Raw genomic sequence first — 13,128 nt, forward strand, 5'->3', positions numbered from 1 at the left:
TGTAGAATTAACACACTTGTTCGATTTCTAGGTATAAGCTTTAACATTTTAAACTAAATTCTTTTTATATGGCACGGGTACAATAAACTCGCCAGCTGTATTGACATACTGCGCAATAACCTTTTATCAAAGTAATTAAAATATTTTGAAAATGTTATTCATTTTATGTTTTTTGTTTTATTTCAAAATACAAAATATTACGTAATGTATATAACCTTTAGATCACAGATATTTGCCTCCAGTCATTTTAAGGGTAGGCAGGTCACATTGCTAACATTTGCCAACTATAGTATGTTGTTGTATTTCTTATATTTATGTTAAATTACTTCTCTTGATAGTTAAAACATGGTTAACCGAATTCAATGGCTGATAAAACAGCCAGTGACGTAATTCGAACCCGCGGCATCCGGGCCAGGAACGCGTTTCTATTCTCCTGCCTCATAACTTATTTAGTTTCCTGGGTCTTTCGTTTCAATCCTGTAGTAACTGTTAATTAATTTATTTGATAGATAATGTTTTTACTGCTTACACTTTTAAGTACCATCATCAGGATCATCATAAAGATCATCATTAAGATCATCATCATCTTAATCATCATCATCTTCATCATCATCAACAACAACAACTACAACATCATCATCATCATCATCATTATCATCATCAGCAGCAGCACCACCATCATCATCATTATAGCCATCATCATCAAAGACAGCATCAGCATCGTCATTGTCGTCGTCGTCGTCGTCTATGTCTCCTTTGTCGTCGTTATCATCATCGTCATCATCATCACCATTATCACATCACAATCATCATCGTCATCATCACCACCGCCACTACCACCACCAACAACAACAACAACAACAATAACAACAACAACGGCAGCAGCATTTCCATCAGCATCATCATCATCATCAGCAGCAGCAGTGGTTATATAAATAACTCAAGGAATGAAAGATGACTTTGGCCAAACATACAAACTTTTTGTCCTTATACAACGTCAACAATAATTAATGTCGATGATCCTGCTGTACGCGGAAACAATCAATTGACAGAAGGGCCCTTGTTTAACAACACTTCACATTTCGCCCAAGGAAAGAGGTTTTGTCGTTAAAGTAATGAGTGCAATTAGTTTGACACTTTTGTTAAACAAATATGTCATGTTTTGATGAAACCGATATTGACCTTGATCGAATCGGATTCAATTTGCACAAAAAAAGATAAAATGACTTCAAGAACTTTGGCTATTACGTGTAACTTGAAGAAAGAAACATAAACTTTTAAGGACAGGCACCGTAATACGATGCTAAAGACTATGCGTCAATATAATTATGTTAGATGTAACTATATTTTTCAGGCTGGGCTAATTTCAAATCACTGGTAACTATAGAGGGTCATTGGCCACTTGTAGAGTGGAAGTATGGTGAATGTGTCTCGTCTCATGGAATGTGTTCTTGAGTCCCTATCTTTCAAACCCATTGGTCATGAGTGCATCGATCATTTACAAGTTATCATATACAAGAAACTATTCAGGGAACTGACCTCCAGAGCGTAAGACAACACAGAAAATATAAAATATCATGATATCAGGAAATTATTGCTTTACATCTTAAAAAGCCTTTTGAACTGATTTACTGACAGATTATATGTTATGGAAACACATGAGAAATAATTGTTTTTACTCATCTTCCCACTCTATTGAAACGGGTTTGCCACGGGGTCCCGAGTTATAAACGAGTTCTTCGTGGCGTATTGGTAAAGCTCGTAAAGGCAACCCGGGTTCGATTTCCGACTCAAACATGTTTTTTTCTCTTGATTTAGTATACATGTATTACTAAGTAGTTTAGAAACAGAAACGCGTGTTCTAATTATCATAATAAGACCAAACTTCAATGTTAAAGAAAGATCAGTTTTAGTCAAAATCTGTAGCCCAGTCTCTTTATTTAAGATAGGCCTTAAGTTGACCATGTGTATCAATCCGACCATAATTAGGTTGGAATCAAATAACAGCATACATTTTACATCAGTATTTAAACTAGTAATATTTCATTTCTTTCATTGATTTGAGTGTAAATATGCATATAAAAAAATAGTATATTATCTGTTTGATATTTACTTACAAATTTAGATTAGCAAGTTTACGCTATCTCAAACGAATTACTTAACCATGTGCCGACTGCTTGTAAACAGTAGGAGCGTCAGTAAATGATTGTTAGCCGGAGTGAAAAGACGCAGTGTTTATCGTATGCCGTGCTGTCATATTTATGATCATTTTACAAGCAGAAGGAATTATTGTGTATTGATAAGGTGATCCGGCGGATCTTTAATAATCCCGTCTGCTAATATATTTGGATTATATTATTTATCAGTGTTAAATCTTTTGCAAAATATATAAATACTTTTTCATTTTATAGTGTTAAAAGAAATCAAAATGACTTGTGTTTTGTCAATGTCAGCTTTGTACACGAACCCATTTAGCGAGGACAGTGCAGATATACAGAATAAAGTATGTGAAAGTTTTGATTTTAATTGGTTAAATGCCAGTCAGCCACATTCCGTTTTATCCACGTATCAAAGATTTCCCGACTCGTGTCACGTAGAAGAGAGCGCGGGTCCGTCGACTTGGTGCCAAATGGATATTTCAAATGGACTAACTGGAAACACCAAACACGAGCATCTCGATGTACATAACAAAGATAGTTACGGCGCAGACCTGGAATCAAATGACATGGAAAAGCATGTTCATACAAACGGTTGGTTGTTTGGCTTTCTCTTGCTTTATACTCTTTACACTGTCAGATGCACTTGCATGCGCCTGAAAATGGGTTGAATTCAATACACCTAAGATAAGTTATATTGACCATTATTTACACAATCTTTATAATATAGGTTAAACGCTTCCTGTTACGACACTGATTACGATAAGGTTAAGCGGTATTGTTAACTCTTTGTCAATGTCATCGTAGATAAATCAGTCTTTATTTTATCTAATAGTATAAAGTTTTACAAATTTTACAACTTAAGTAGTAAAATACCTGTTATATTTGCTCAATCTAGCCCTGTGATATACTTTTAAAAGGTAGTGCACATAGCCATATAACAAGTGGTGGTCGGTTTTATCACAATATTGATCGAATATGGTCGTTCTGTTCAGGGTTAATCTTCTTAATGGCATTATCTCATCTTAAACAAATGTAAATATTATTCATTACTGTTGGTGTTGTTGAAATTCATGCAATACAATATTTTAACTAGTTTTTTTATGTGTCAGACATACCACTGATTTTGCAATCTGACATTTGTCCGTTTCATCTCTGTATACATACGATAAAAATGCTATATGTTTCATCAGCTTGTATGATATTATTAATTGAATTCTCAGAAACGAAACTGCTAAACTCTATCATTCTTTTTGCAACATCTTTCATAACGCAAAAGTAGATTGTAACATACACAGAGTACCATTTTTTTATATAACAGTTCATATTTAACTTTTTTTTTGCTTAACAGAGAAAAGGTTGTTTGAAATGTGCAATGAGACAGAAGTGGAGCCGGATCACACGAATATAAAAAAACACGGAGTCAAACGAAAAGCAGGAAACACGGAGTCCGAAGAAGTGTACATTCCATCAAAAAGAGTCTCACCATTTTTAAACACACCGAAAGAAAGAAAAGACAAACGAAAGAAAATTCTGAAAATCTCAATTAAAAAGTTAAAACAACTGGATGACCCCGAAGCCTTTCTTAGAAGAACAGTTCTTGTTAATAATACAACGAAACGTCTACAACTTGAATTACGACAAGAAAAACGTAGGACTAAGAAATTTGCATCAGATAAAACAAATACTTCTAGCGGATACGGTGCATTGAACAATAGTTGTATATCAGACACTTACTTGATTGATGACCCCTTCCTGTGCGGAGTTCATGAGAAAATCACGGACGATATGACAGACACACTCATTAATAACGTGTTTCATGAAAAATTGAATGAGAAGACTGAAGTGTCTGATATTGGTGAAAAGTCAGACATAATATCCAAAAGAAATGAAAGTCCCTGATGAACAGTCTTTTGATGACTCAAGAAATATCACTGGTGACAATTCAAAGCAAAGTTCTGGTTACGATAATTCGGCTGTTATACAATCTGACAACGAGTGTAGCATTGTGCCATATTTAAATAACTGCACAGGTACGCAAACAAGTCTGTTGACAGGGGTTAAGGGTTAGAAGTAGCAAAATAATGCATTGTAAGCAGCGTTGTAGGGAAATTCAAAAATATCTGTTCTGATGATAGTGATACAGTAAATCTAGGCAAAAGTGACATTAAAGCTGTACAAAACGTTAAATTGTCTTCAAGCGAAGTGCATGGCGCTGATATAAGAACTGTGATAAATTACCCTCAGCTAACCTATTTAAGACTGAGAAGCAAATGGATGGATGTTAAAACAAATTGAAGTCTTTATGCACAGATAAATCGAGTTTGTACTTCAAAATGTGCAATACTGATATTGAGAGAGAGAGAGAGAGAGAGAGAGAGAGAGGGAGTGGGGGGGGGGGGTCTCTTTGAAACTTTTTGTAATGCTGACATCTTATATGATCGTAGTTAGCCTATTTTGTGTTTTTTAAAAATGTGCATATAATATTTACATAGGGATATGAAAAAGCTGGTCCAGATAAAGATACAACACAGTATGCCAGATGGCTGACAAATTTATTTAGTGTAGCTGTTTGACATAATCTTTATGTATAATATATAAACTGGCTACTGAGATAAACTACCGATTGACAGCACAAGTGCGTACTATGTAACTTTCTATAGAAACATGTTGCTCTAATGTTTCTTTAGCAAGAATGACATGTGTTGTATGCGTATGGGCAAAACGAGTTATGTGAAATGACATTTATGAAAGTTTTATATCTCTTTTACGACCAACATAATGTTTGCTAAATATGTTAAATTGTATATATGGGCAAGACAGATGATCATTTTTTGTTGATAAGCATTAGTTCTGCATGAGTCTTATGGATTGATAAATGAGCCGCGCCATGAGAAAACCAACATAGTGGTTTTGCGACCAGCGTGGATCCAGACCAGCCTGCGCGACCGCGCAGTCTGGTCAGGATCCATGCTGTTCACTTTTACAGCTTATTGGAATTGGAGAAACTGTAAGCAAACAGAATGGATCCTGACCAGACTGCGCGGATGCGCAGGCTGGTCTGGATCCATGCTGGTCGCAAACCCACTATGTTGGTTTTATCATGGCGCGGCTCAAATGTATCTATAAAGTTAATAAAAATGCAACAGTTATGATACAATTGATCTTAGATAACATCACTGGTTAACGAGAATTTAATAGTGGTTTATTGATTAATCGCTGACCTTGTATATGTGTGAGCTTAAAGTCGACTTAACGCCATACCTTTTTGTTCATATACCAGCTGTGTTTTTCAACAGTTTTATAAAAACATATATAATTAACTTATGACCGGATTATTAAAACATCAGATCAGATTAAAACATCAGATCTTGAAGATAATATTTATTAGATGAAGTGTATTCTTGAAAAAATAAACCTATGCAATTCTTACGTGTTTGTGTTGAAGGTTAAATCAGCTAAATTTGAATGCTTCAAGTATGCAAGTTGACTGTGTGTTCGGTAGCTTAAGATATGATATTGTTACAACACGTAATGCAAAACCCTAAGGTACAGAAATATCGCGCGTTAAGATAAGTGATGTTGAGCAATTTTTGTATTCATAGGTGTTCTTATTGTTTTATTTATATTATTTCTTTCTTTTCTATTCTATTTATATATTATAACTTTATGTTTTAGTTTGACATATCAGTCAACTACTATCATTACCTTTTTTAAACCTTTATCCTGCTAAATTTCTAAAATGGACTGGTCTATCATTCAGTTTGGGCAGTACCATTTATTATTTGAAGGAATGTTCACTGAAAATTTACTGACTGAATAGCGAACAGCGCAGCCCATGATCAGCCTGTACGTCTGATCTTGGTCTGCACTGGTCGCAAAAGCAGAATCACTTGTTGGAAGCAGGGTAAAGGTTAAATGATTCTTTGAAAAAGGTAGATTGTTCCATACATTAACTGAATAAATTTGCTTCGCCTTGAGATAAATGTCTGTACGCAATTTGCCAAGTAGACAAATTTATTGGTCTGTCCGAATGCAATTGTTCTTAAACATGACGATATTTTGGAAAATAAAATGGCAGAAAAAGCCGTGTTGTTACGTTTTATGTTTTTTTTTCTAATCAACAGCTGCCATGTTAATTACTTGATATTAATTAGATTCATATTAACACAACAGAAAGTCGTAGTTTAGACCAAACATGTCCTATTCAACCCGAGGGTGTTTGAGCTTCAGTAACCTTGTTTGGGATATTTTGATATGTTACTGTATATGGGATAAGTCGCGCTAACAAACACATGTGGAGTCGGTGCCAAGTCTGATCTCAAGTCGTTAATTTGAACTTTATATATATTGATAAATGGAAGCTTTTAGAAGTGTTGGCGAAGAAATCTAGTGATTATTCACTCAGCGGTCAAGATTTTCATCATCATCATCATCACCATCTTCTTCTTCTTCTTCGTCGTCGTCGCCATCATCATCATTATCGTCATCGTCATCGTCGTCATCGTCATCGTTATCGTCATCGTCATCGTCATCGTCATCATCAAAATCACTCTCAACATTTGCTCCTCCTTAAATAGATTTAACTGCACCTAAGCTGTCAATGAACGAAAAGAAGTTAAACAATTAGCAAATTATTCAAGTGATGAATATAGAGCGATAACCCAAACACAACATTTCCAAAGTTAATTAATTGTGTCTGTCTAATATGTTGCCGATGGTATCAAGTACAAAGTTATTAGCAGATATTGATCGAGAATCGGAACACTTTGGTACGAGAGCTAACGGTAATTAATTAAATCCGTATGTGAATACTTTCTTCTTGTTCACCAGTGTCTCTTTTTCAAGAACAAAGCTTATCAGTCTTTCAGACTCAGTAAGCAGACGATAAACGGTTTCTGCATTTATGGGACTCATAGAAAATAAAAATACAAATAATGAAATTGAGACTGTGCTGTATGAACACATTATGAAATGAATCAAACTGCTCTTTCCACCACATTATTATATAAATACATTAAAGCATTATTCAGCATCTGTAACAATCTGTAATACATTCTTTTTCCATGTATTAAATATTACATATCCTGTAATTACTTCTATAAACGCGTGACTTACTTCGTGGAATATAACTTCGTGGAACATTAAAGCACTTTGAAACTTTAAAGTGCCATTAGTATTTGTAGATGTAGAATTTACTATAAGTCTTGACAGTACGTTTTACTTGTGTTTATATGATGAACTTGCAGCAGATTCTCCCAAGTATAAATTGCATCAATTTTAGATAACATAATATAATCTTTTTGCAATTATAAGTTCAAAAATTTCACGAAATCTTGACTCCCGAAAGTCTCATAGCTATTAAATTTAAAGGGCATAGCCTCAAGTGATGGTCACAATCATAGTCGTGGTAATGTAAATGGCTCCAGTTTTACTCGAAGTGTTTGTGCGGCCATCAAGATAAAGAAATAAATACCTCCCAACAATAAATAAAACCCTGAAATTTGTACAAAAAATGAGTAAAGGAATAAGTTAATATCTAACAATAATATGAGCCGTGCCATGGGAAAACCAACATAGTGGCTTGGCGACCAGCATGGATCCAGACCAGTCTGCGCATCCGCGCAATCTGGTCAGGATCCATGCTGTTCGCTAACAGTTTCTCCAATTCCAGTAGGCTTTAAAAGCGAACAGCATGGAGCCTGACCAGACTGCGCCGATGCGCAGGCTGGTCTGGATCCATGCTGGTCGCAAACCCACTATGTTGGTTTTCCCATGGCACGGCTCAATTATCGTTTTAAACAGAAGCAATAATTAAAGGATTTCACAACTATTCTAGAGAGTTACGATATCCATCAAACGCCTCCACTTTAAAACGAGACACGATGCAGTTTTTTTTCAGTCTCTGAAAGTTTTCATGAATTTTGTATAACTATACGCGTGGGTCTCACTCACTCATCACCACTTGTAATGATAAAGTAGAAAATCGTGTCTTAGAAAACAGACAAATGTAATTCTTAAAACAGTATAGTTTTACGCATATCTGACAATATTCAGTTTAACCGAATTAAGGTTAAACTCTTTACTCGGCAAAAATGACTCCCCTTGTACACCATACCTTCACGTGACCAGGGAATTCTGGGTCAGGTATATAAACGCCCGTCTCGCCAGATTCCAGTCTTTTCGAATCTGAGTCCACTGAACGAGGTAGAGTCATTGATACTTTAAACAAAAATTTTAGTTTAAAAACTTCCCTCCCAACCCTGCCCGTTTTTCTCGTGTTTGTTTTATATTTGCAGGATATCACCCATCGTCGTGACTGGAGAGAGCTGAAACATTTGGGTTTACAACCAGATGCTTTGAATCCTAATGACGAACAAAGCACAAATACAAAAAGACTGTTTTAAACATTTGTCGCCGGTGTCGGGACAAAGTTGTGTTTCAGCGTTTTTAATATCATAAAACTCTTGCGATCGTGGATGGGGCAAGAAACAACGTCGATTCATATTGAATAATTTCAATTCAAGTTTTTACTCAACTGCATTTATTAAGCTATATATTTACTAGTAAACTTAATCCAGTCATGACAATTTTGTGCCAATCTTTAATTAAATAAAATATATATTAAACATTTGTATTTAGTCATTTTTTGCTGGGTAAATACATTTCTGAATGTTGCAGATGCTGTATGACCATAACACTAACATTTAGCATTATCATTGTAATCGAATAATAATTTTTACATTTAACCGAGATAGATATGCTCTGTGCGCCCAGTAATAATGAAAATACGATTCCAGAAAGCTGTTCCAGTAACACGTTTTTCTCCTGGGAAATCCTGCCAGTTTTATGAGCACCAGGATTAGTACTAGTATTACTACCAGTAGGAGCTATTGCAATAGAAACGACATCAGTATTAGTACTCCATGAGGTTAGAGATAACTAATTGTTCTCCGATTAGACTTCCATTATAGCATTACGGCTTACACGGATTCCATAAATCGAAACATGTATCTATTATCACATTTTTTCATGAACTTAGTTAAACAAAAATAACGAGCGAAAAATAAAGAAATAGTGATACATTATTTGAGTTTTTTTCCTGTAAATGATATGACCGCCTGCTTACATCGATGGTATGGGAAATCGTTTCTTGAAACTATTTTCAATACATATCAAACGAAGCAAATATTGTCAAAATGTATTATGAAATACTGTAAACGCATAAAACGTCGAAAAAAAATACTTCTTTGGTTTGTTTACATCACTGACCAATCAGAACGGGCTAAACATTACCTTATTCCCAAGTATACGATTACCTTATTCGCAATTTTTGAATTGGTGGTCTCTGGCCATGTAGTAATGATTATTACTAATAGTATTGCATTCATATTAGTGCTACATAATTTTATATAAAATATTAACTGCACATACCGAACAATGTTGCTATTTCAGTAAACATGGGCTGACTATCGTAATTGCATACAATATAAAGATTCTCTTATGATAAGCTGAATTAGGCTTGTCAATCAGGCTTGTCACCAGCAGCGAGAAATACCGTACATAATTCAATACACAGGTTGACATGTCCATACAAAAAAATAATTTGTCAAAATGTGTGTATGGTCTTTTTTCAATGGATATAGTTTTATCTTTAAATCTGTAACTTGTTTACTTACGCTTACAGTTGCTTCAAAACAATAACTTTTACACGTTTGTTTACGAAAAAGGTCATACTTCGTATAATTTGTCACAATTTGATACAAAATGGTAATTTATTTCGTTTTCTTAAATATTCATTCCGGTTTAAACTTCTGTAATGACCTTTCCGCATTACAAAGGCCGTGATACATATTATTATAATGGTGAACCCTCATTGTGCTCTTTTTTCAATTTTCAGTGTTTTAACTAGTTTTCAATGAAAAGGTATCTGTGTTTTACTCAGATGATCTTAGAATAAAGTGTTTACTTTTATATTATGACTTGTGTTATAGTATTCTCAGCTACAGTTGAATTAATCATGAAGAACCCTGGGTCCTGTAGAAGTCAGCATTTTGAGGTACTGGCATACTCCTACTTTTCTGAGACCTCGAGACGATATGCAACTATAAATTAATTTAGCGCCGTGTGACAGAATATTTTCAGGACGATAATATTGTTAACCTTTAGCATGCTGGACACGATTGATTCTGCCTTTGCGACCAGTGTAGATCATGATCAGCCTGCACATCAGTGCAGTCTGATCAAGATCTGCACTGTTCGTCATTCAGTTAGTATCTTTTTTGTATGTATCCCTTTTCACAGTTAATAGTACTATCCAAATTGAAAGGTGGACAAGTTCATTATAGAAATTTAACAGGCTAAGGGTTAAGTTATATCCAGTATTTGATTCTCAGATTTCTTATCGTGATAACGAAGGTACAAAGAAAAGTGTCTCAGTGGGAAAGATAACGGTTTTAACAGGTGTTGTTTCCATGCAGTTAAATGTGTAACTTGTTGAGAAAATGACATACATTCGATCTAAAGAGTATTTTTGAAAAACCAATAATAATAACATTATTATTATCATTATCATTACTACTACTACTGCTACTACTAACTACTAACTACTTACTACTACTACTACTACTACTACTACTACTACTACTACTACTACCTCTACTACTACAACCACTATCTACTTCTACTACTACCACTAATACAACTACTACTTCTACTACAACTACTACAACTAACTTACTAACTACTAACTACTTCTACTACTACCTACTTCTACTACTACCACTAGTACAACTACTACTTCTAGTACTACGACAACTTCTACTACTACTTCTATTACAACATTTTAACACTCCGATTAAAATCATGGTTGATTTCGAGCTTCGTAGTATTTACGATTCGACTCATAAAAATTACGAGAAATAAATGTAAATAGTTGAAAAGTTATTATGAAGGGGTATTTTAAGATATCCGCTTTTCTAAATTAAAATCCCAATTTTATAAAACTACTTTAAATTGATATCCGCGTTGTATTTTCCGTTTGACGTAACTGATGACACTATTTAAACATCCTGACCAGAATTCAAGGTTAAAAACTTCAAAAAAGCCGGATTCAAATAAATCATCAGTAAATATGTTCTGTGTTTTTGTGTCAGTTTTTAGTAGCAGTTATCACAGTTATTGACACTCATTTACAATTTGGGTGTGAATTTATTTACATCTTTCTTTATAATCTGATATTGAGGACTGATAATCGTAATTGTTGTTACTTTCATGATGATGATGATGATGATGATGCTGATGCTGACGACGACGACGACGACGACGACGACAATGATGACGATGATGATGATGATGATGATGACGGTGACGGTGGACGACGATGACGATGATGATGTACACTCATTGACCAGCAGCGAGGATGAAGTTACGTTGTATTATGATTGCTAGACAAGACTGGTTGCATGGTCTGGCTACCGACTCATAATAATTTTAATTCTTTTTCTAACTTTCTACTTTTTTCGCTTTTACTATATCAGTAAAATACCTTTAAGTTTTGACTTTCTCCTGTTTTCAGAAGAAAATAGGCATAATTACAATATCTGAGTAACCCTAGCTAGGAGTTATCTGTGATACTGGTTCAGTTGCAGATTTTTAAAAACTTGTGTAGTGCATGGCATGGCTTATCTGTTTTATGTCTTGGCCTATCTGCAGAAAACCCTGTGAAAGATCTTTGGAAGTGACAAGGGCATGAACTCGTGTGTATATTTAAAGGGAAATAATAATATAGAGATAAGATAAAGCAAAATTGTTATCATGTAATACATGTTCATTAATTGACAGATTCCTGATTAGGTAGCTTTTCCATAGGTAACACATGCTAGTTCCGCTTTTCTGTTGTTTGTTTTTGTTGTACGGTAAGCTAAACTTGTCGTCTGCAAACAGAACATTAAGGAAATTAAGAAACGGACTTTGTTGACTGGTAATGTACAATAAATGGTGAATTTATACTGTTTATCAGTAAAAGGTTACATTGAAAGGCAAATTACATAATTGCGGTTGTTTTTTAGAAGTGATGTTTAGTAAAGGCTTGACTATTTCAGCCGTAGGCGACACCTTTTTTAAATTACTTTTCGTCGTAATCGTACCAATACGGAAATTATATAAAACGGAAGTAGAGGAAAATTCATTTTAACAAAACCAATTATAATAATAATGACTTTTTTTTATCACTTTATTTAAATCTTTGTTAATTTCTTAAAACTAATGTTATATGAAGTTCTGAAAACTTACGATTAAATTCACGAAACATGTGTTTGCGTTTTTACTGTCATTCTTTGATCACGGTAAACGAAAACGTTTAGAAGATGAAACAAATTTGTTCTTGTAAAGAATATTAATTGATCCCATTTTTGTATAATCTGGCTACCAACTAGATAATCTTTTTTCATTATTTTTTATAAAAATGTTTTTCCCCCAAAATTTCTACCGTATTTTGCTTATACTATCTCATCATATTTCCTCATAACTAATTATCAATGTTTTGAGAAGAAAAGGGGCATAACCATACAAAATTTGAATACTGTCCGGAGTATTCTCCTATGTTTATACCTATTACCGTAATTACGCACCTTTTACCGCGAACATTCTAAAAGATATCTAAACGTCATGCGGTGTTTGCATTCAATATCATGTTCCTAAGTTTATGTGATGAATAAGCTTTCAATAACCATTTTTGTTGAAAACTGATATAGATCTACATCTTTACTGTGAAAGCAAGCGAAAGACTACCATATGAAATATAAGGACAAAAGTAATGTAGAAAATGCAAAACAGCAATGCGTAAGGATTAACAATTTGCTGTCACGTGTTACAGCGCAGACTAATACTGTGTTCAGACTGAACATCCGTATTGTTGTAGTGCCTTAATGGTTGAGATAATCAAAGCCATTAAAATATAATCTAGTTTGCA

General features: G+C 34.3%; 1 protein-coding gene across 1 annotated transcript; it reads left to right on the forward strand.

Moving 5' to 3' along the window:
- Window positions 1-2,182: 2,182 nt before the first annotated feature.
- LOC123538295 (uncharacterized) lies at window positions 2,183-6,244 on the forward strand. Its single transcript, XM_045322266.2, has 2 exons — window positions 2,183-2,750; window positions 3,508-6,244. The coding sequence occupies exons 1-2, from the start codon at window positions 2,429-2,431 to the stop codon at window positions 4,056-4,058; spliced, it is 873 nt and encodes a 290-aa protein (XP_045178201.2). The 5' UTR covers window positions 2,183-2,428; the 3' UTR covers window positions 4,059-6,244.
- Window positions 6,245-13,128: the final 6,884 nt, after the last annotated feature.

The sequence above is a fragment of the Mercenaria mercenaria genome, chromosome 1 (genome assembly GCF_021730395.1).
Source record: "Mercenaria mercenaria strain notata chromosome 1, MADL_Memer_1, whole genome shotgun sequence".
Lineage (NCBI taxonomy): Eukaryota > Metazoa > Mollusca > Bivalvia > Venerida > Veneridae > Mercenaria > Mercenaria mercenaria.